This window comes from Geotrypetes seraphini, chromosome 15 (assembly GCF_902459505.1).
Source record: "Geotrypetes seraphini chromosome 15, aGeoSer1.1, whole genome shotgun sequence".
Lineage (NCBI taxonomy): Eukaryota > Metazoa > Chordata > Amphibia > Gymnophiona > Dermophiidae > Geotrypetes > Geotrypetes seraphini.
The window spans coordinates 42,597,901-42,620,728 of record NC_047098.1 but is presented as its reverse complement, the minus strand read 5'-3'; the positions used below and the strand labels follow the sequence as shown (position 1 = coordinate 42,620,728).

The following is a 22,828-nucleotide window of genomic DNA, read 5'->3' as shown; positions in this document are numbered from 1 at the left end:
GTGCCAAAACCGAAAGTGCTGTTCCAAGAGAGGCAGGCAAACCTAGTGCCGATTCGGAGTCCATAGTGAAAATGTAAATATTCTCCCAGTTTTTCTGCAGAAATGTGTAACCCTGAGAAACTAATTCAGCAGAATGGGATCCAGCCTGCCCAATGCCCCCGTCTTGGCCACCATGCAGTAAGTGGTTCCCGAAGAACTACAAGAACTGTCCTGAGGACCAGTAACACTTACGAGAAACACAAACATAGAGACTCCATGAACGAACTGGAAACCTGAGTAGGATGCAAAGATGCCAGCATCCTGAAAAATGTTCACAGTCCCCTGACCTGACATTATAGCGTCTACTCCCTCATGAGAAAGCCTGAAGAGGCATTGGAAGAAGGCAAGATCCCCTCAGAATGAAGTGCAAAAGGTCAGTGAACGGCAGGATGAGAACTGTAGGAACTTTAAGAAGAAAGAAATTCTCCTAGAAAAAAATCAAGGTTCACAATGTAAACCATGAAAACAGTACTAACTCTATGCAACGTGAGCGAAATACGTATGGCCTTTAAAGGAATACGTACTAGACGCAATCAAGATGCTGTATCTAACGTCCTGTGGAAAACAACAGCATCTCAACAGGTATCAGACAAAAGCGTCGTGAGCTGCCCATCCATGAGAAAGCTGAAAGAGCTGACAGCGGAAGTAATGACCCCCACAAAGTGAAGCAGCGGTCATATAACGAGCTGGAGGACAATCATAATTTCTGCAAAGAAGAAAGGAACACTCCTGAAACCCAACTATACTCGCAATGTAGCAATGACCATGATGGAAGACTGAAAAAGAATAGGAAACTGCGGCAGCCTGCGGTATCTGAAACTGCATGCAAGGTGCTGCAAAAACCAACCGCCCTTAAAGGGCAACCTAGTTTGGGTTTTTTTCCCCCCCACAGTAACCAAGGCAGCTCATGCCCCTAGAACCACACCATAGGTACAGGAAGCAGTTCCGCAGCACTACCAGACACACGCAGTACTGCCCATAGGTAGAAAGATCAGGGAAACTGCCACACACACACACACACAGCCCCACTAGTCAGGGACCCCGAGAGAGACAAAGAACCACCCGAATGAAATGCGGTACTCTCTGGCCCCCCACTTCGCTGTGCCGCCTGCCAACCCATTCCGGAGAAGAAATGAGCACAGGTGGCCAACCCAGGGCAGAATCATATGTTAAAGTGTCTGGAGATAGAACAAAGCAGGCTCAAGAACAAAAGGCCGCCGCTCTGCAAGAGAAGCCGGGGGAACACACATACACACCAAACTTGACCACCGCAACAACGATCAAAGCTGTGGCAACGGCACCGAAGTAGCTGACCCCGAAAAGGGAGAAGCTGCGGTACGCTCCGAGAAAGTCAGCTACACAAAACAACACTCTGAACGCTGTGGTGCAGGAGACCCAAGCGCGTGTCAGTTTCACGCCAAAATAGGCCGGCACCGAAAACAGCACTGCAGAAAATAGTCCCGGAGCCCCACACTGACATAGAAACACACAGCCAAGGCCCACCTTGAATAAAATACACCCCGGAGGAGAAAACGTATGAAAGGCGGTTGGTTCTCAACAGCATTGGAGAACCCCCTGCGTGCCACATGCGCTCCGCAAAGACCCGGCTTCCGGACAGTCTTAGAAGAACACATCGGGAGCCGTCCTCACCACCCCGAGAGCCGCGCAAACATGCAGCGCCCCAGGGTAAAACCGGGAGCCGTCAAGTACGCGCCACCCCCTCTGGCTGTGATACTGCTGAGCAGAGTCAGCCCCAGAAACCGACAAAACGCAGCAGCACCATCGCCAGGGAAGGAAAGGAAGCTCGCACTCCAGATGTGCGGGAAAGCACAGGCTCCCTCAATCGAGAGTAGCCCTTCACTGAAGCAACCCAGAGAAATCAAATTCCACCGCACCAAAAAAACTCAGCGCTTAACAAAATAAGCGTCCCGCAGTTCAAACACCAGAAGAAGTAAACTCATACTCACAACCTCGTGATTAGTGTCAGCAGAAGCCCAAATGCCGTCGCCGAGCATGTGCAGGGCAGAAAAGTAACTGCAGTGTCTCCTTCTTGGTTGTTTTGTTTTTGTTTTTTAAATAAGGGAAAGAAGAAAAAAAAGAGGGACTAAGGCAGACCCTCTATCAATGGAGGGAGGGTGAGGCAGGGACCTGGGGGGGCCCAGGTGTAACCCCTAAAGCCGGCACCGTTCAGCCGGGCACCCCTGTCTCACTGAAGAGAAAATCTCAGCAGGAGAAACAGAACCACATCTCACTGAAGAGAAAACCTCAACAGGAGAAAATAAGATGCCAGTCACAGCTAGAATCCAGGAGCTAGTTGAATAGCGACCGTCCCCTGCTGGGAGATAGAGCATACTGGAGATACAGGAGGAGTGCCAGCCAATAGGACCACCTGTTAATCAGTTTCTCTATCTCCGCCTGCTGGTAAATGTGTGCTATCCCATTGGTCTCTGGATTCATCTGTTGCTGTTGCTAGGGAATTAAATATTATATGGCTTTATCACTCCCCTAATAAGAATGGAGATTAGGGCTAGGCTAGTCTACAAATTAGGCTTATGTTTCTGGAAAAAAAAATACATTCTATTTTATGAACTTTTAACTTCTTTAAACCACTTTGGGATGTATATTTGAATAAGGTGTTTTATGAACATGAAATGTTTAAAATGTATTTTGTTTGGGGTGGGGGACTAGGAAATTGGAATATACTGGAATAGCAAACTGTTATGTAATTTACAATATCTATATAGTAACTTTGAATCAATTTAGTTCATATATTTATCATCAATACTTGATTCAAGGCAAGTTAATTACTATATCCAAATGTGTTTCCTATCCCTGAAGAGCTTTGAAACATTAAAGGCACCTTTTTACAAAGCCGTGGTAGCAAATCCCTCACGACAAATGCAATGCAGCCCATTCAATTTCTATGTGCTGTGTCACATTTGACGCGCTGGTACTCGCTACTGCTGCTTTATAAAAGGGGTCCTAAGTTTGGATCTGTCCTCTGATTTTCCGTAAACATTTCCCTTTGGTGAGTTATCCAAATATGACAGTTTCAGATTCAATTTAATAATTGTTAATGCCTTAATCATCACATATCTATTTTTATACTTATAGTTCAGTAGTCAGTGCAACTATTCATTTTTTTCTATTTTAAAAACTATTCAGTACCTGCACTGCAGTATTGTGGCACCACCAATATATTGAAGACAAAGTCCCCATTAAGGATTTTACTGAATTCTTTATATCAGGAAATGCAACCCATCCTGCTGATAGTAGCCTGGTTTGGCACAGAGAATCTGTAGGACATAAATTAGTCACCCTGGGGAAAGATGAAAACAAAAAAATGTTAACACAGAAGCTTTAAGTATCACATATAAAACTAATGCTGGGTTTTACTAAACTGCTTGGGCTGGCGAGATAAATGCTCCAACGCTTATAGGAATAGAATGAGAGTTGAAGCATTTACCTCACCAGCACGCGGTAAGATGCTCTTCTGCAGTTTAATAAAAGGAGTCCTAAAATTTTAGATCTCTCTCAATATTTATGAGAGATATCTAAAATGTTTAGCTTTATTATATCTGCATGCTCACATTTTTTTAAATTCTCAAACCTGATGCCCAAAAAGGGGGGAGGGGAAGTGTCCTATTATCTAAGTTGCAATTCTGCATATTTCTTTTCATTTCCAACTGTTCAAAAATAAGTAGTCAAATCAGTTATTCATAAATATTCTTTTTCTAGGACATGTGTCAAACACAAGGCTCGCGGGCTGAATCCATCCCGCCTGGCTGTTTTATGCGGTGACTGTGCGCCTAACACTACCACCTCCCCGCCGCTAAAATTTAAAATCTCCGGGCAGACAACGCAAAGCCAGACTCCTGCCCTGGAAATGTTGTTTCTGCAGCGTCCTGCCTATGCGGGAAGAGAAGTGCTGCAGAAAGCACACTTCTGGCGCAGGCCAAAGGCGGGAGGCTGGCTTTGTGTCAACTGCCGAAGATTTTAAATTTCAGCAGCAGGGAGATGGTAGGTGGGAGGAGTCGGGAACTGGGGACAGGTTGTACCATAGGATTCAGCTGAGAGGGGAGGGCTGAGGTTGGGAATGAGGGCACTCTTTACTTACCTTAGAGGAGTGGAACTTAGATCATTAATTTCTATTGCTTCTCTTTTTTTTACCTTACACAGTTTCCCTTTATATTTTAGCTTCCTCCTTTGTGGCTGCTTAAACTTTGCCATTTATCTAGGATTTGAAAGAACCATATTAGTTACCGGTAAGTATTGCTTCCATAACCATACAACCCCCACCCCCACTCTTATTTACAGCCCTAAGAAAATTCTTCTGCATTGTTAAACATGATTAAAATAAAAGATTAGGTTCTTACCTTTGCTAATCTTCTTTCTTGTAAATCCACACTTTATTCCGGGACCAGTGAATTATTTCCATCTACCCACCAGGACTTTGTAGGAAGATTCATATTTCAGAGACTTAAACTCTTCCCCCTCATCACTATTACTGGTTCTGTAAACATCAGTCAGTAGCAAAGCAGTCAGTAACATCTATAAAGGATAAAAGGATACTAACAGAGGGGAATGACGACACTCCCCGACAAGTAAGTGTATTCTACTCATAATTAGAAATGCAAAACAGAAACAAGTAAACATAAATGAATCAGGATATCAAACATTAGTAACTTGAATGATAACAGTGCTATAAGTAGAAACAGCATGCACTGACAGAGGGGGGGGGGGGGGCGCCTAACTAGGGATCCCCCAAAACTGAGTTCTAAACCCAAACCAATAAAACACTCTATAAAGGCTGGTCAGAAAATAGAAATCCAGTTTACCAGAACTTGAAAGGCAGACAATCAGCGAATCAAGAAAATACAGGGTGGATTCCCAGAATAAAGTGGGATTGTACAAGAACGAAAGATTAAATTCTTACCTTTGCTAATTTTCTTTCATGTAAATTCACACTTTATTCCAGGACCAGTGGGACATAACAAAATAGTCCCGGAGAATCAGGGTGGGGCTGATGAGCCTGCTGTCAAAACAGAGGCACCAAAAGCAGAATCCTGCCTGTAAAACTTGGTTAGCGTGTACATCTGGTAGAATGAGCCCGCCCCGCAAGGAAGAGGGGGGCAGGGCTTCTTTCCGGACACAACATAAGCCGCAGAAAAGGCCCTACGGATCTACTTGGAAATGGTGGCCTTAGAAGCAGGCTTACCCTTGTGGGCAGGATCTGCTGGAATAGACAGGTGATCAGAGAGGATGAACTCGGTAGCAACTTCCAGATACCGCAACAAAAACCTGCACGCATCCAAGGACCGCAACACCCGGTCCTGGTCCCTTGAACCAGAGGAAGCAAAAACAGGAAGTCAAGACTTCCCAATTCACGTGAAAAGAGAAAACTGCTTCCGGAAGAAAAAAAGGAACAGTTCGCAGCACAGGGTCTCCAAAGTCCCTCCTTGAGTGCTGAATCCAGTCGGGTTTTCAGGATTTCCCCAATGAATATGCATTGAAAGCAGTGCATGCACATAGATCTCATGCATATTCATTGGGGAAATCCTGAAAACCCGACTGGATTCAGCCTTCAAGGAGGGACTTTGGAGACCCCTGGCACAGCATCACACCAGAATCCGCAATACGCAGAACGGAATCCTGGCAGGAGAGAGCCCGAAGCTCTGAAACTCCATGGGCTAAGGTAATAGCCTCCAGGAAGACGGCTTGATCATAAGATCCATAAAGAATACCTGCTCCCAAAGGCTCATATGGCAGACAAGCCAAAGAGCGGAGAACCAGAGCAATATTCCAAGTGAGTCAGGGTAGGCCTAAGTCGCAGAGCACCCCACAGGAAACAAGCCATATCTGAATGAGCCCCACAAAGAGGGAGGGCCCATACACAAAAGACAAGCAATCTGCACCTAGAGCAAAGCTACCACTAGGCCCTTCATCAGACCATCCTGCAGAAACTTCAGGACATGAGGAATCGGTGGAACAGATGGGTCCACTTGACTCAGGGAGCAACAGGCAAGGCAACAACTCCAAGCCTTCCAGGCCTCCCCTGTGGACTTTCGTTTGCTGTGAAGCAATGTGTAAACTACTGCCGAAGAATAGTCCCGGCTACGCGCTCAAGAGACATGCTGTAAGACTATTGAAATCAGATCCTGTGTGAGGAGAGAATGACAAGGTAACTGGAGCCCCCGATCCTGATGGAGCCGAACCAAGTCAGCATACCATGGCCACCTTGGCCAATCAGGTGCAACCAGAATCACGGACCCTCATGGGCTGCTATCTGCCTCAACAGAAGCCTTATCATGGGCCACAGAGGGACGACGTGGAGGGGCATAATCGAAACAAGCGTCTAAGGGGCCTAGGGCACTAGTCGCCCAAAGTCGGCAGTGTCTAAAGACCATTCTTGAAAGATACATCAAAAAATTTTTAATGGGAAAATTGTCTACTTCTACGTCCAGCCATTTGATCGTCCAGACTGCTACTACATTCTCGTCCAAAAAATCGTCCAAGTCTCAAATGCCTAGAACCAGACCTTTTGGACATGGGAAGGGCCAGCAAAGTGATGTACTGGCCACCCAGACATGGCAACAAAGTAGTAGAGCACCTTACAGCAGTATTCTTCAACTGCCGGTCCGCAGAAATTTCCTGCTGGTCCACAGGGCCAGCATGTGGATTGGGCCCCAGACAGTGCTCTTCAGCCACCAGTCCACCGTGCGATCGATGTGGCTTTTCCTTTGGGCAGGCTCCCTCTTCCTCAGTGCTGCAGTGCACAAAGCCATGGGCAGAGGCTCCTAAGCGCATCCTGCGCCTGACGTTGCAATGTCAGAGGGAAGGCTTCCAAATGAGGCGTGGGATGCGCGAGGAGTTGCTGCTCACGGCTTTGTGCACTGCAGCACTGATGAAGAGGGAGCCGGCCTGAAGATAACACCAGGGGGCAGGCCAAAAGACAGGGCACAGCATGGAGGAAGAGAGACAACAACGGTAGGGGGAATGATTTTATTTATTAATTTAGTGATTGATTTACATCTGCTGAAGAAATGCATTTGTTTGTTTTCCTCTGGGGTTGTACTGCATGCAGAGTCTTGCATCTTAGGGTTTGTTTGTATATATTAGTACTTTTAGTTTTTGTTCCCGTATTTCCATGGGAGTTATCTATGTTCTGGTAAGAAAGAATATTGAGAAGCATACAGTGTGCTTTGTGTAGTTTAATTTTGTGGTTAACCATTATTTGTTGGTAATATGATTATATTGTGTTTGTGTATATATGGAAAATGAATGGAAAAAATGGTGTTACAATTAGTGCTATGGGGCAGGGATTGGGTGTAGATGGGCAAGATCTGGCTCACGACTTAGCCCATTGTTATTCAACTGCCGGTATCAAAAGGTTGAAGAACACTGCCTTACAGGACACTGCTGTGAACTTCACACAAAGGGTGCCACATAAACATCTCACCACAACTCCCTTGCAGCTCATGGTGAGCCCCCCAAAACCTACTATACCCACCTATCTACAATCCCAATAGCCCTTATGGCTGTAGGTGCCACCTATATGGCAATACAGTAGGGTTTTGATAGACTTACATTTGCCAACATGAATGCAGTGGTTAAGAGTGGCTTTGGGACCTGGGTTCTCCTCTCTATGGGTCACTAGCCACACCCATACTACTTAAACCACCTCTATGCAGCTTTACAAGGCTTCCTATGCCAAGTGCTGATGTTCTGGAGGCAAGTCATTTGTGATTGATTCTGCTGCAGCATAACGGGCAGATGAAAAAAAAGTTTGCAACAAATCTGTTACTCGCCCAAAATAAGCCCAACTCCAGAAAAAACTAGTCAAAAAACCCACCAATTGCCAAAGCCCTTTATTTCCTGTTGTGGGGCTTAAAAACTAGCCCAATTTGGCAGGAAAATCACTCAACTGGCAACTGTGAGAATCAGTGACAGTCATGAGGTATGAAAGAGAGGGTTTTAAATCTCTGAAACGTGAGGCTTTCTACAAAGTCCTGGTAGATAGATGGAATAAAGTGGGATTGTACAAGAATATTTAATTAAATATGCTTTCACATTTCAAAACATTTCCTTTAATAGTTTCGCTTCAAGGTGTGCAGGTGGCCAGTTCAATGATCCTATCCCATAATGACAGTTTTATGAAAACATCTACAATGTTAAAACAAATTAGGCTATGGGAAATCGTAGCAGTAGTTATATCATATTTTTAAGTATCTACTACACCCATATGACTTATCCAGTCTACCCATTCATACCATCTGCTCTCCTTTAAAGAATGACACAGGGACAAAATTTTGCCCTGTCCCCGCAGGAACTCAGTTTCCCAGTCCCATCCTCACGAGTTTTGTCGCTGTCCCATTCCTGTAAGCTCTGTCTTAACCGCACAAGCCTCAAACACTTTGATTTTAAAGTATTTGAGGCTTGTGCAGCTGAAGACAGAGCTTGCAGGAATAGCGAAGGGACAGGAAAAGAACCAGCTGGGACGGGATGGGAAAAATTTGTCCCCCGTGTCATTCTTTACTCTCTTAAAGATCCTATGTACCTATTACAAGCTTTCTTAAATTTAGATAGTTTTCGTCTCCATCACCTCCTCCTGGGAAGGGGTTATTTATATTGTGTTCGCTATCCCCAATCATTTTGAAGTGTTGGTACAAGACTGTACCTAAATATAACTACCTTAAATTACAGTTTACTGTCATTTAACCGGACACGAAAAGACTAAACTAAATCTAAAGTCCTCGCTCACTTTTTATCTTCTCCAAATACTCCTATTTTGAGCAAATGTATTTAAAAAAAAATAAATCCCAGTGTAACTTATAACTGCGGAAAACTATAAAATTCACATACATGTTGAAAAATGATTTCTGTCTATAAGGACAATTCTGTATTCTTAAAATTATATCATAATGAATTACTTAAGACACTACCCATCCGTACATCATTAAAATAAAAAAACTTACCGTTTCAGAAGAAAATAAATTGTTCAAATAAAAAACTCAACTTGTACGTTAAAACTCAAACTTAAACCCAGATTGTTTCAACTAATCAAAAAGCGGCGTTTACCAGCAACCATTTGGATTGGCTGCGAAAAATCAAAGTATCGACCAATCAAAAGCATTCTCTGATCACACAAGCAAACCAATTAAGTACAAAGCCAGAGAGAACAATAACCAATCAAGGAGGCGTACAAGAATGGGACAGATAGAAATGCAGTGGCTTTTATTCGGGTTTTAACGGATGGTTGAGAATTTCACGTGTTTTCTAAACAAGAACACCGTTATATTTCACGCAAAACACCAGTGCCCGTCCTTCGAATAAATTCCGTAACCCGGTTCTTTCTAAGGTTTTACATTACCCAGTGACCCACAAGCTATTGGAGGAGGGGAAATAATCTCTCGGACAGCCAATCAAGACGCGGCTCCAAGTGACAGCTGTCCAATGAAAAGAGCTGTTCTTTTAGGGGGCTTAGTACTGGCGTGTACGCGGCCGCCTGAGGAATGTAAATTATTCAACATGGAGACGGCGGTCAATAAGCTAGAAGCGGTGGTGAGTGCTAGTATTTTCCTTCACTCTACTCCACCCTGAAACGGGAAAGCCCATAAAGCGTTTGAGATTTCCATCTTTTCTACTGCCATTGTCATTTTGAGGATCAGCGTCGGTGGCACCATATCGAGAAATATTTATTAATTTATTTACTACTTAAGTTTTTTTCCCTTCCCGCCCCCTCTAGGTGGTGGACTCGGATAGGAACAAGACGGCCGTGCTGCTACGAGTAGTAGCTGTAAGCACTTGCCTGGCATTTTTGCTGTAAGTTTTTATTCCACGCAGATCTTAGTGTCTGTTATTTATATTTGCAGTGGAGAAAACGGAGGGCTTTTTTTGTGTGTAAATAGGTATAATCCATAAGGTCTAAGTATTTAAAATCTGGACAGCTCGCGCGTTGATTGATTTGCATCCGGGTAACAGGCTCTGAAAATGGCGGGAGATGCGGACAAGGAGGGTCGGAGTGAATTGTATTTTTGTACTTTTTCTGACCCTTTTTTTTTTTTTCTTTCTTTTTGTTAATGATAATTGTCAAAAAGTTTCCGGAATAAGGACCGTGTTTAGCTGTGTATCTTTGCAGGGCAACTTTTGGCGTGACAAGTGCTTTCTCTGCTTTAGAACGCATTGGCCCGAACGCGAGCAGGTCGTGGGTTCATCCAGACCAACATCCTGCCTCTGTTTAGACTCAGGAAGTGAATGAGAAAGAGGGCATGTCTAAAACTGTCCACCCCAGGATACACACTGTGTGCAGCCGCCATACTCCAGGAAGCCATTCAACTAGTGTAACACCCCTGACTGTCGTAGTATACGCTCGAGGCTGATCCTTTTGTTTAAATTGATCTTTCTTTGAAAAGAATGATATGGGTTGGCTTGTCTTATCAGAGTCTCTAATATGTACATCTTATTCATATCATAGCACAAATAGAACTAATGTAACTTAACACGTAATAATTTAATATGGGCTATAGTACCAGGTATCGCTTTTACTAAGCCTAGTTAACTGCTTAATGAGAGGCTCGATGTTATCCAAACCTAATTTGGGCTAGTGAAGAGACCCTCGACCTGCTGCGTGAGACAGAATGTTTGGCAAATGTCTCTAGCTCTGCCCAAGGATATATTCGATGGCTACCATTAATAGAACCATACTTGTAGAGCTGGCCCAGCTATGAGATAAGACTAGCCCTTCATTTTTTAAAATTTTTTTTAGAAAAGTGCGGAAGAGATTTTTAGTGCTGGCCGTCGCGCTGAATGTTCTGACGCTCATAAGAACTCTTATATGATTGTCAAAGCAGTGCAGATCAATCAGCGCGCCAGCCGGCGCTAAAAACCTTGTGTGCTTTTGTAAAGGGGGGGGAGAGGGAGGTGCTTGCCTAAGGAGGCAGCAAACAGCAGCTGTAGGCAAAACAAAACAATAGGTCCTGACAATTACACAAACTTAAAGAACTCTTGGCATATTTTAACCTGAATTTTTGTGCAATCCTGATTGCTGAGTTTATAACATATGTGATGAGGATGTAGGATCGGGGCATAAAAGCTAATTGGGGGCAAGGGGAAAGGTTGAAGGCTTTGTTTACCTTATGCTCTGAAGTGGGATATAGCAAATTGACTGACATTCACAATATAATTTTTCTACTTGATTACTCAGTGCCTCATTCCCTCTGCCTCTAGTGATAACAGGAGAAAAAGATATAAAATCTGGAAAGCTGTGAATGCTAATGCATGTAGATTTAGAGGCTCTAATGGAAAAGGCTCACCTGGACTTAGTAGCAGTTATAGCTGAAGGAGAAGCTTATCACTTTGTCGGTCCCTAGAAAGGCTCAGATAGTTTATAGTTTATTTGTATCCTGGTCACAGCAAATACATACATAATAATTATCATGACAATACAAATACAAAAACAGTTACAGATAATGAAATAATTAAGTGACAAGTGTCCCATCATACAATTCAAAATTCAGATCCCGTACTTCATTTTACAAAAAAGGTATCTTTTTAATAATTTTTTAAAATTCTGCAAGTCTTTCTGCTGGCGTATATACAATTGGAGCTTGTTCCATTCCCTGGGGCCTGTACATGAAAATATATTGTCAAGTTTAAAGTTTATTTAAGCTTTTGATGAATCGCCTATTACAATTGCTAGGCGATGTACATAGTCTAAGTAAAATAGATAAAGAAACTTCATAATAACAATGACATTACAATTAATACTTACATGAGGGGTAAGGAAAGGAGTTAAAAGTTACAATATTGGGTATGGTAAGAAAGGAAGGAAAAAACAAGAGGAAAGGGTACAAAATACCAAAGCACAATCTATATAGTGTTATTAAAACAAGTAAAAAGGTTTCAAGAGTTATAGGCATCTTTAAATAAATAAGTTTTTAAAAGTTTTTTAAATGTTACAATGTCATGTTCTGTTCTAATGTACTGAGGAAGGGCATTCCACCATTGTGGACCCGCCACAGTGAACATTTCTAATCTTCTGGTCCCTATGATTTTCAAGGAAGGTACGGAAAGTAAGTTTTGATCTGATGATCGCAAAGAGCGTTGAGTTTTATATGGGATCAATGATCTAGAAATGAATTGTGGTTCACTGGATGCCAAGGTCTTAAAAATGAGAAGCATTATTTTAAACAAAATCCTATGACCGATTGGTAGCCAGTGAGCGTCTATTAATAGTGGGGATACATGGTCGAATTTTTTTGCGTTGTAAATTAGTTTTATGGCCGTATTCTGAATTATCTGTAATCTCCTTTTTTCTTTTTGTGTAATGTTTATAAATAGGGCATTACAATAATCAATTTTTGATATTATAAAGGAATGGATTAGTATCTTTAATGAGGATAGACTAAGAAATTTGGCAATTGACCTAATCTGACGTAATTTGAAGAAACAGTTTTTAACGGTGAGAGAGATATGTTCGTGATAGGTTAATTTGTCATCTAGAAGTACACCAAGAATTTTAACTGAGGATACCAAATTGATTGGGATGTTATTAAGATAGAACGGTTTTGAGAGTGATATATCTTTTTTCCAGTTGAATAGCATAGATTTAGTCTTATTAATGTTTAAAGCTAATTTATTTGTGTTAAGCCAATTTTGTATTTGTTCTAGTTTTTGATTAATAGAAGAGATTTCTATGTTATTTTCCGGATCCAAGGGATGTATAAGTTGAATGTCATCTGCGTATGAAAATGGAATGAAGCCTATAGCCTGACAGATCTCTAATAATGGTGAAAGGAAAATGTTAAATAATAAAGGGGACAAAATGGATCCTTGCGGGATTCCAAATGTTGATGTATAAGAAATGGAATCTTCGTTATTGAATCTAACAAAGGAAGTTCGATTAGCAAGATATGAATTAAACCATTCTAAAACTCTCTCATTTATTCCTTTTTCCTCAAGACTGTTTAAAAGCAAATCGTGATCTATGGTGTCAAAGGCAGCAGATAGGTCTAAAGAGAAAAGAATAACAGATTTGTAGTGGTCTAGATCAGTGTTTTTCAACCGCTGTTCCGCGGCACACTAGTGTGCCGCGAGATGTTGCCTGGTGTGCCGTACGGTCAGGGCCGCCATCAGGGCAGTACCACCAGTCTAGGGAGAGGGGCGGTCCGCCCCACGTGGACAGGAGAGAGCTGGACGGTGGACCCGCGGAGTTCAATACATCTCGAGCCGCGAGGCTCGTCTTCTGTTCCTGCCTGCCCTGCAGCTAACATATAGCCGATCGCAAGCGTTCCACGATGTCAGCGCTGACGTCGGAGGGAGGGCTTAAGCAAAGCCTGCTCTCCGACGACAGCGCTGACGTCGGAGAATACTTCCGTTCGGCTATTTGTGTGCGGCAGGGCAGGCAGGAAGCAGAAGACAAGCCTCGCGGCTTGAGCTTCGTTTTGCTGAGAAAGTTGCAAAGATGGGCTGGGAGGCAAACACGGAACACAAAAGGGGGGAGGGAGTGTGTTTTGGACACAAGGCATGAACTTGGGAGAGAGGAAGGGAGGGAAAGAGATGCTGAGGTGGGGGAGGGAATGGGTTTTTGGATACAGAAGGCATGGACTTGGGAGGGAAAGAGATGCTGAGGTGGGGGAGGGAATGCGTTTTTGGACACAGAAGAAATGGACTTGGGAGAGAGGAAGGGAGGGAAAGAGATGCTGAGGTGGGGGAGGGAATGCGTTTTTGGACACAGAAGAAATGGACTTGGGAGAGAGGAAGGGAGGGAAAGAGATGCTGAGGTGGGGGAGGGAATGGGTTTTTGGATACAGAAGGCATGGACTTGGGAGGGAAAGAGATGCTGAGGTGGGGGAGGGAATGCGTTTTTGGACACAGAAGAAATGAACTTGGGAGAGAGGAAGGGAGGGAAAGAGATGCTGAGGTGGGGGAGGGAATGCGTTTTTGGACACAGAAGAAATGGACTTGGAAGGGAGGGAAAGAGATGCTAAGGTGGGGGAGGGAATGAGTGTTTGGACACAGAAGGCATGGACTTTGGAGAGAGGAAGGGAGGGAAAGAGATGGTTGTGTACACGGGGAATAGAAGAAAGGATAATTTTTGGTCATAGGGAGGGAGTGAGGTACAGATAGTGGCATACCAGGGTGGGGAGGGGGGCGGTCTGCCCCACCCCGGGTTTACGTCCCAAGGGGGTGCACAGCTGGCCACCCTCCAGTGTTGTCCCTAGGCCGGCAAACTGCGGCTCTTTAGCCACTTGAGTGCCACCGCCGCCAACGGTGTTGTTGGCGGTGGCAGCATTATAAAATACTTTTTGTGTTTATTTGATTCCTATTCAAGAGAATTACTTTATATATAGTCAATATAGGCACAGAGTTAAATTTTTTAACATTTTCTAATGGTGGTGTGCCTCGTGATTTTTTTCATGAAACAAGTGTGCCTTTGCCCCAAAAAGGTTGAAAAACACTGGTCTAGATAGTATTGGATATTCGAGGTTAGGCCTATTGATGAATATTCGGTGTTGTGGAATTTTCTGAATCCAGTTTGATTAGGGTGTAAAGCATTTGTTTTCTCGATGAAGTCGGAAAGTTGATTAAAAATCAGTTTTTCTGTTAGTTTTGCAATAAATGGTATATTTGCTATCGGACTGTAATTGGATACTTCATTGATGCTGATTTTATGATTTTTGATGATAGGGGTAATGGAAGCAGTCTTCCATTGAGGTGGGACTGTAGAGGTGAGTAAGCTATTCTGAATGAGTGATAATATGAATGGGCCAAAATGTGAAAAGTGTTTTTTCAAATAAAAAGATGGAATTATTTCGGATCGGGAACTTTTTAAATTGACTTGTTGAAATAAGGATTCAATATCTTGAAGTGAGGGGATTTTGAAATTTGAACATTTTGCTGTCGGAATGAGTTCTGATTGAACTGTGGTATTAGAGTTGGTTAATGTGTTTTGGGAGAAGGAATTGCGAATATTATTTATCTTTTGAGTGAATGCGTCGGCTAGTTCTTGAGCTTTTAATAAGGATTTTTGCATGGGATTGTTTAATTTATTATTTGGGTCCATAGATTTTAAAATGTTGTAAAGTATAGAAGAATTTTTTGCTTTTTCAATTTTATTGGAATAATAGGATTTCTTTGCCAGATTGATTTTGGTCTTATATAATGAAACGTTTTCCCTATATTTTTGGAGATTGTCGAGTGTTTTGTTTTGTCGCCATTTTCTTTCTAGAGAACGCAATTGTTGTTTGATCATTTGAAGCTCTGAAGTGTACCAAGGATTAATAATTCTACGATGAGAAATAGTTTTTGATGTTAGTGGAGATACTTTATCAAGAAGGGATGTCAAAGATGAGTTCCAGACAGACAATTGATTTTCGATGGAGTCAGAGAATGCGGTTAAGATTTCTGGGTCAAGAATTGAAGAGATATCTTTGTTGTCAAGGTTATTAAAATTTCTAAAAGTAATGGTTTTAGTTTTAGGAAGTAGATGTGAATGATTAAGTTTAGAAAAAGTAAAAGTTATGAAATGATGATCAGACCAGGGGACGGGCACGACCGACAGATCTGAGATGTTAGGCTTTTGGGACAATGGTACGAAGATCATGTCTAATGTGTGATTAGCTATGTGGGTAGGAACTGTTATTTGTGGGTGTATATTGAGGGGTGTTAGGATATTAAGTAGATCTTTAGTATTAGAATTGGTGGGGTCGTCAAAATGGATATTAAAGTCACCTAGAATAAATGGAGTGGTTGTTGCAGAAGAGAAGTCGAATAAAATGTCTTGAAGTAATGAAAGTTTATTTAAATCTATAGGTGGTGGAACGTATAGTAAAAGAAAATTAAGTTGGTTATTTAAATTGCATTTTAATTGAAGAGACTCGATTGTGGCAGCTTTCGGGGATTGATCGAGTAAATTTAGAAAGTTGTGTTTATAGATGACGGCTAAGCCTCCACCCTTACGGTTATGACGATGGTTAAATAGGTAGTTGTAATTGGGAGGGCAGCAGTACGATAGATAGGCTTCTTCTCCCTCTTCGAGCCAGGTTTCTGTAATGAATAGAGCTTGTAATTTTTTATTATCGATTTCGTCTTTTATTAAGTGATATTTGTTTTTGATAGATCTGGTATTAAGTAGCCCAAAACTTAAACTACTAATATTGCGTGTTTCTGTACTATTGCAAGTAAAGGTAGTAATGGGAATTTTTAAGAGAGAAGAGTAGAGTGGAGTGATTGTTTTTTGTATTGTAGGACGATGGCCCCAGAATGATGGGATATTATTTCCGGATGAATTAGCTAACATGTTGGGTTGTAATGGTTGGGTAAAGTCAAGAGTCTGGTTACCAATGAAGTGAAAGCCTACCAGTAAAAAATATAATAAACTAAAAATGTATGGTATTCTAGTTCTGTTAGAGGGACAAAAAGGTCGAATTTTTGTGGCACCCTCTGGCTGCACACGAAGGAGCGCACTAAGGAGCAGGATCTGCTCCTTTTGCGCGCGCCTCTGCGGCGTGCGCCGCAGAAGGCCCGTTTAAATGGAGCATCAGCTGACCTGATGGGGGAGGTGTCCGGCGCGCCGCCGCTGTGCAGCGGCAGAAGGAGCTGTAAAGCTGGATAAAGAATTAAACAGTAAGATAATTAAAACAAAGATAAGTTTAAAATTAAAATACAGGTGAATTAAAAACAGAGTTTTGAGGTGCCAGATAGCTTGTGCAAAGGTGCAGTGGTAAAGCGTCCCTAGACGCCTTCAGCCTTAACTGCTTAATTGTTGGACTATGTAAATCTGCAGGGCCTACAGAATTCAACTGGCAGGGTGGAATATGTGGCAGAGTGTTATCCACCAAATACTTTGGTGCTAAATTAAGCACACAAAGGTAGACCATTTACAGCAGTTTATAATTTAATGCTAAGAAATGCAAGGTGATGCATTTGGGCTGCAAAAACCCGAGGGAATGGTACAGTTTAGGGGGTGAAGAACTTATGTGCACGACAGAAGAGCGGGACTTGGGTGTGATTATATATAATGATATTAAGGTGGCCAAACAGGTTGAAAAGGTGACAGTAAAAACTAGAAGGATGCTAGGGAGAGGTATGGTCAGTAGGAAAAAAGAGGTATTGATGCTTCCCCACAATCCAGTGGTCTGATCTGAACAGGCTATACAGAAAATATTGCAAATCCTCATGTGATCTGAACAACTGCCCACCATACCTACTAGCAACAGCTTCCACCAGCTTCAGAGCTAGCTACATATTATGGCTGCAAACCACACTCAGGGAAGGCCAGTTCCCACCTGACCTTGGTGAAATCATAGTTACGCCTATACTGAAAGACCCCAAAGGTCTAATAGATAGCCCATCGAACTACAGACCAATCGCTTCAATTCCAACATACGTCAAAATAATAGAAGGGCTAGTAGCACAACAACTGTCCATGTACCTAGAAGCCCACAACATCCTACATCCATCCCAATCCGGATTCAGAACCAACCACAGTACAGAAACTCTTCTGGTATCTTTACTAGACATAGCTCGAAGACACCTCAGCCAAGGACACAGACTGCTAATCATCCAATTTGATCTCTCGGCTGCATTCGATCTGGTGGACCATTCCATACTTCTCCAGATACTAGACGCAATTGGAATTTCAGGAAAAGTTCACAATTGGTTCCAAGGCTTCCTTAAAACTAGAACATATAGAGTCAAATCAAAAGACATTCTATCAGAACCATGGACCAATCCATGCGGAGTGCCACAAGGCTCTCCCCTCTCTCCCACACTCTTCAACCTATTCATAGCTTCCCTAGGCACCACCCTGGACACCCTAAATATTACTTCCTTCAGCTATGCGGACGACATAACCATCCTCCTTCCTTTCGACATCCACAATCCAACCTCCACAGGACGCCTGAAAACAACACTAGAAACAGTAGAAAAATGGATGACAAATCATAAGTTGAAGCTGAACCCAGACAAAACTAAATTCCTACTGCTAGAGAAGGACAAAAAACCATCCCTAACAGAACTGGAAGTAAACTCAATCAAGTACCCAATACAAAGCTCCCTCAAAATCCTGGGTATACATCTAGACAGATGCTGCACAATGCAAACACAAATTCATAAAATCACCCAAAAAGCATTCTTCACAATGCGAAATCTAAGAAAAATCAGAAAATTTTTTAATAAAGACCAATTCCGGATCATTGTCCAATCTCTTGTGCTGAGCATTGTAGACTACTGCAACAGCCTTTACTTACCTTGCCCTATCAACACAATAAAAAAACTGCAGACCATCCAGAACACAGCCCTCAGACTCATATACTCACTCAGCAAACATGACCACATTACTAATGCATACTTAGAATCTCACTGGCTACCAATAAGAGCAAGAATACAATTCAAACTCTACTGTCTCATTTTCAAAGTAACTCACGGCACGGCACCTAGTTACCTAAACAACCGCTTTCACTACTACCTCTCACCCAGAAGAAGGAGAACGCAGAACATCTTCACCTTCCCACCTCTCAACAGAACTCGTCGTAAGAAACTTTACGACAACCTTCTAGGGACACAGGCAGCTAAAATCGACTCTGACATCTCAGAATTACTGATCAAAACAACAGACATAAAAGATTTCCGTAAAGAAATAAAAACACTATTGTTCAAAAAATATCTCCCATCACTCTAACCTCCTCCCAACGAGTTCCCAATCAACGCCTTCAGAAATACCCACCTATAGTATCTCCTTGTCTGTGATTTAGAATGTACTGTAACTCTTCTACACTACACCTGATTTAACTTGATTCAATCGATATATATTATCTCCTGTGATATGTATTATCTTCTGTGACATGTATTATCCTCTGTGTTATGTATCATTCTGTTAAATTGTTGTATCATAATTCTTTACTGTTCCTGTAATTTACTCTTATCCTGTAATGTAATTCTACTGGAATTGCCCAGACATCTTCTATATTGTAATCCGCCTAGAACCGCAAGGCACAGGCGGAATAGAAATCCCTAATGTAATGTAATGTAATGTAATGCTCCTGTATGAGACTTTGGTGAGACCTCATTTAGAATATTGTGCACAATTCTGGAGGCCGCACCTTCAAAAAGATATAAAAAGGATGGAGTCAGTCCAGAGGAAGGCTACTAAAATGATATGTGGCCTTCATCATAAGGCATATGGGGACAGACTTAAAGATCTCAATCTGTATTCTTTGGAGGAAAGGCGGGAGAGGGGAGATGGGCAGTCGCTGTCTGTCCACCTCTTGGTTTTTCGTTTCATGCGGGGGCTCTTGAATGTCCATCCTCCTCTCAAGCCTCCCCCGGTGGTTTGGGATCTCAATGTAGTCCTCGCTCAATTGATGAAACCTCCTTTTGAGCCCATGGACAAAGCTCATCTGAAGTTCCTTACTTGGAAGGTAATCTTCCTGCTTGCACTCGCGTCTGCTCGCAGGGTTAGTGAGCTGCAGGCTTTGGTTGCAGACCCACCTTTTATTGTTTTTCACCATGACAAGGTGGTCCTGCGCACTCATCCCAAGTTCTTGCCTATGGTGGTGTCAGATTTTAACCTTAATCAGTCTATCGTTCTTCCGGTGTTTTTCCGAAGCCCCACTCTCATCCTGGGGAGGTGGCGCTTCATACTCTTGACTGTAAGAGGGCGTTGGCGTTCTATCTCCAACGCACCCAGTCTCATTGGAAGGTTCCTCAGTTGTTCTTGTCTTTTGATCCTAATCGGTTGGGACGTCCTGTTTCCAAGCGCACCTTGTCCAACTGGTTGGCTGCTTGTATTTCCTTCTTCTATGCTCAGGCTGGTCTCTCGCTGCATGGTCGGGTCACGGGACATAAAGTCCGAGCAATGGCAGCTTCTGTCGCTTTCCTCAGGTCCATGCCAATTGAGGAGATCTGCAAGGCTGCCACTTGGTCTTCGGTTCATACCTTCACCTCTCACTACTGTCTGGATACTTTTTCCAGTAGCGACGGCCGGTTTGGCCAGTCGGTTTTACGTAATGTGTTTTCCTAAATTGCCAACTTCCCTCCATCCCTTTTTTGGTTAGCTTGGAGGTCACCAACATGTGAGAATATGCTGCCTGCTTGTCCTGGGATAAAGCACAGTTACTTACCGTAACAGGTGTTATGTTACTATGCTGTCCCTGGATAACACCTGTTACAGTAAGTAACTGTGCTTTATCCCAGGACAAGCAGGCAGCATATTCTCACATGTGGGTGACCTCCAAGCTAACCAAAAAAGGGACGGAGGGAAGTTGGCAATTTAGGAAAACAGATTACGCAAAACCGACTGGCCAAACCGGCAGACATTCTCGCAACCCTCCCACCTCCCCGGGGTTGGCTTCTTTACTGGCTATCTGAACTGAAGACCACGAGGAGGGGATGCGCCCTCTAGTGGAGCGGGAAGGCGCACACATGCGTGGTGCAGCAGCAGCAAACTTGAAATCTTCAATCAAGTTTGCTTGAAAAGCTGTCCGCATTGGGGCTCCATGGATGACGTCGCCCACATGTGAGAATATCTGCCTGCTGTCCCTGGATAACACCTGTTACGGTAAGTAATTGTGCTTTTCATCACCATTCCTCCTACACCACAACCCTTCAATCTATCTTACAAGATTTTATGTTCCAACCTATCGAACGTGGCGGAGACATCCAAAAAGACTACCAAATACTATCCAAACCTTTTGCACTTCATCCAGCATTGAGACCAACAATGTCTCGGTGCTATGATGCTTTCGGAAGCGTCCTGATGGTCATCAAGGATATTAAGCTGTAAGTATACCAATTTTTTCAGTATTATAGCAAGTACCAGCAAAGATGCTACAGGGGGAAAATGACTCATTTCTCTAGTTGATTGGAGACCTCTTCTGAATCCTATGTTGAATGGAGACAATATGGTCAGTCATAGTGGTGGTAGCTCAAGGGGAATTTCTGGCCTCTGGTTTTGACAGAGTCCTATCTGCACATTTCTATAACTCAGAATTCCTGTGGTGTCATGTCCTGGAAAACCACTGGCAGTTCTTGGCCCTTCCCTTTGTGCTGGAGACAGCACCTTGCTCATTCTTCAAGGTGATGGAGCTGGTAGCTGCCCACCTGCTCAAGATGGGCTTGCCAGTTCATACATACCTGGACCGGCTGATCAGAGCTCCATTGTTCTCAGAAAGAGAGCAAACGGTGGATCATTTGGTCTGGGTAATCTCTGTAATGCCCGAGAGTCTCTTTCACTAGGAAGATGATATCTATCTTCTAGAGCAGTGTTCTTCAACCACCGGTCCATGGACCAGTGCTGGTCCACAGAAATTTCCTGCCGGTCCAAAGGGCCAGCACGTGCACCAGGCCCAAAACAGTGTTCTTCAACGGCCGGTCCACAGTGCGATCGATACGGCGTTATCTTCGAGCCAGCTCCCTCTTCCTAACTGATTCAGTGCACAAAGACACGGGCAGTGGCTCCTACGGGTGTCCTGTGCCTGAACCGGAAGCCTTCTCTCTGACGTTGCAACGTCGGAGGGAAGGCTTCCAGATGAGGCACAGGACGTGCAAAGTGCAATTAGTACTATTATGGGGGCGGTGTCTGGGGTAGAGATGGGCAAGGTCTGGCCCACAACTTAGCCCAGTGTTCTTCAACCGCTGGTCCACGGTCCGATGCCGGTCCACAGAATAAAAAGGTTGAAAAACACTATTCTAGAGCAGTGTCTTGTAATCTGTCTTCTAGAGCAGTATCTTGCAATCTTTCTCAAACCAGGGCACACTAAACCTAGTGTTCCCAACTTGAGATGCCCGGAAGTGCACGATGTTGCCATGATGACATCACACGCATGTGCAAAGGCCCTTCAAACGGGCCCTGCTCTGGCAGTGGGGGGTACCAGCAAGGAAAAGGGCTGGCCAGAGATAAGGAGAGGCACTGGCGTGGGCTGATTGCCTACAGGACTTGCCTCTCTTTATGAGAGGCATGTCCTGTAGGCAGTCAGCCGGCTCTTGCGCCGGCACCTCTCCTCCTCCACAGTGTGCTGAGGCACACAGTTTGCGATTCACTGTTCTAGAGGCATGCAGGCAGGAGCTTTGCTCTAAGAGAATGAGCTTGCTGGCCAAACCAACTCCACCAGTGTGGCACTACCTCCAAGTGCTAGGTGTCATGGTGGCCATGATAATCGTGGTTCCCTGGGCGAAAGTTCATGTGCCTTGTTTCCAGAAAGTATTACTGTGTCAGTGATCACCTCAGTCAGACTTCTATAGATGCCCCTACAGTGGACACTGGTAGCCTGGACCAGTATGGTCTGGTGGTTTCGCACTCAGATATTGTCATGGGGCCTTCCCTCCAAATAGCCACCTGTGTAGTTGTGACAACGCAGCCTAGTCTGTTCAGCTGGGGGGGGGGGGGTTCACTGCAACAGACACCTAAGTCAGGGGTGTTGGTCAGCCTCCCAAAGCAGGTTGGTTGATCAGCAGGCTAGAACTTTGAGCCATTCAACTGGAGTTGCAGAACACATGGTGCGAGTCCTTCTTGGACAATGCTACAGCAGTGGCATTATGTCAGTTGCCAGGGAGGCACAAAGTGTCCAGCTGGGTCTGGAAATTTTACTATTTGAGTGGGCAGAGCTTAATCTTCAGGCTCTCTCAGCGGCACATGTAGTGGGAATGGACAAACACTAGATCTATTGTTCGTCACTCATGGTGATGGCAGCAAACAAGAAGGCAGACAGATTCTTCAGTTGAGATCTGAGCCTGGATGCATGGATTTTGACACTCTGGTCCAGCAGTGGCAGAAGAGCAAGCTATTGTA

The 22,828-nt window shown here is 43.6% G+C and overlaps 2 protein-coding genes across 6 annotated transcripts in view; one reads left to right on the top strand and one right to left on the bottom strand.

Annotated features, from left to right (window-relative positions):
- The window catches only part of PRR11 (proline rich 11), a 94,792-nt gene extending 85,560 nt beyond the window's left edge, over positions 1-9,232 (bottom strand). For all 4 annotated transcript variants that reach the window (XM_033921580.1, XM_033921583.1, XM_033921581.1 and 1 more), the window contains exons 1-3: positions 9,015-9,232; positions 4,157-4,273; positions 3,208-3,358 (exon numbers count right to left, since the gene is read on the bottom strand). In XM_033921580.1, the coding sequence (XP_033777471.1) occupies positions 3,208-3,358; positions 4,157-4,269 (264 nt within the window). In that variant the 5' untranslated portion in view covers positions 4,270-4,273; positions 9,015-9,232. The remainder of the gene's footprint in view (positions 1-3,207; positions 3,359-4,156; positions 4,274-9,014) is intronic.
- Positions 9,233-9,339: 107 nt separating this feature from the next.
- Positions 9,340-22,828, top strand: part of SKA2 (spindle and kinetochore associated complex subunit 2) — a 76,968-nt gene continuing 63,479 nt past the window's right edge. For both annotated transcript variants that reach the window (XM_033921584.1, XM_033921585.1), the window contains exon 1: positions 9,340-9,600. In XM_033921584.1, the coding sequence (XP_033777475.1) occupies positions 9,493-9,600 (108 nt within the window). In that variant the 5' untranslated portion in view covers positions 9,340-9,492. The remainder of the gene's footprint in view (positions 9,601-22,828) is intronic.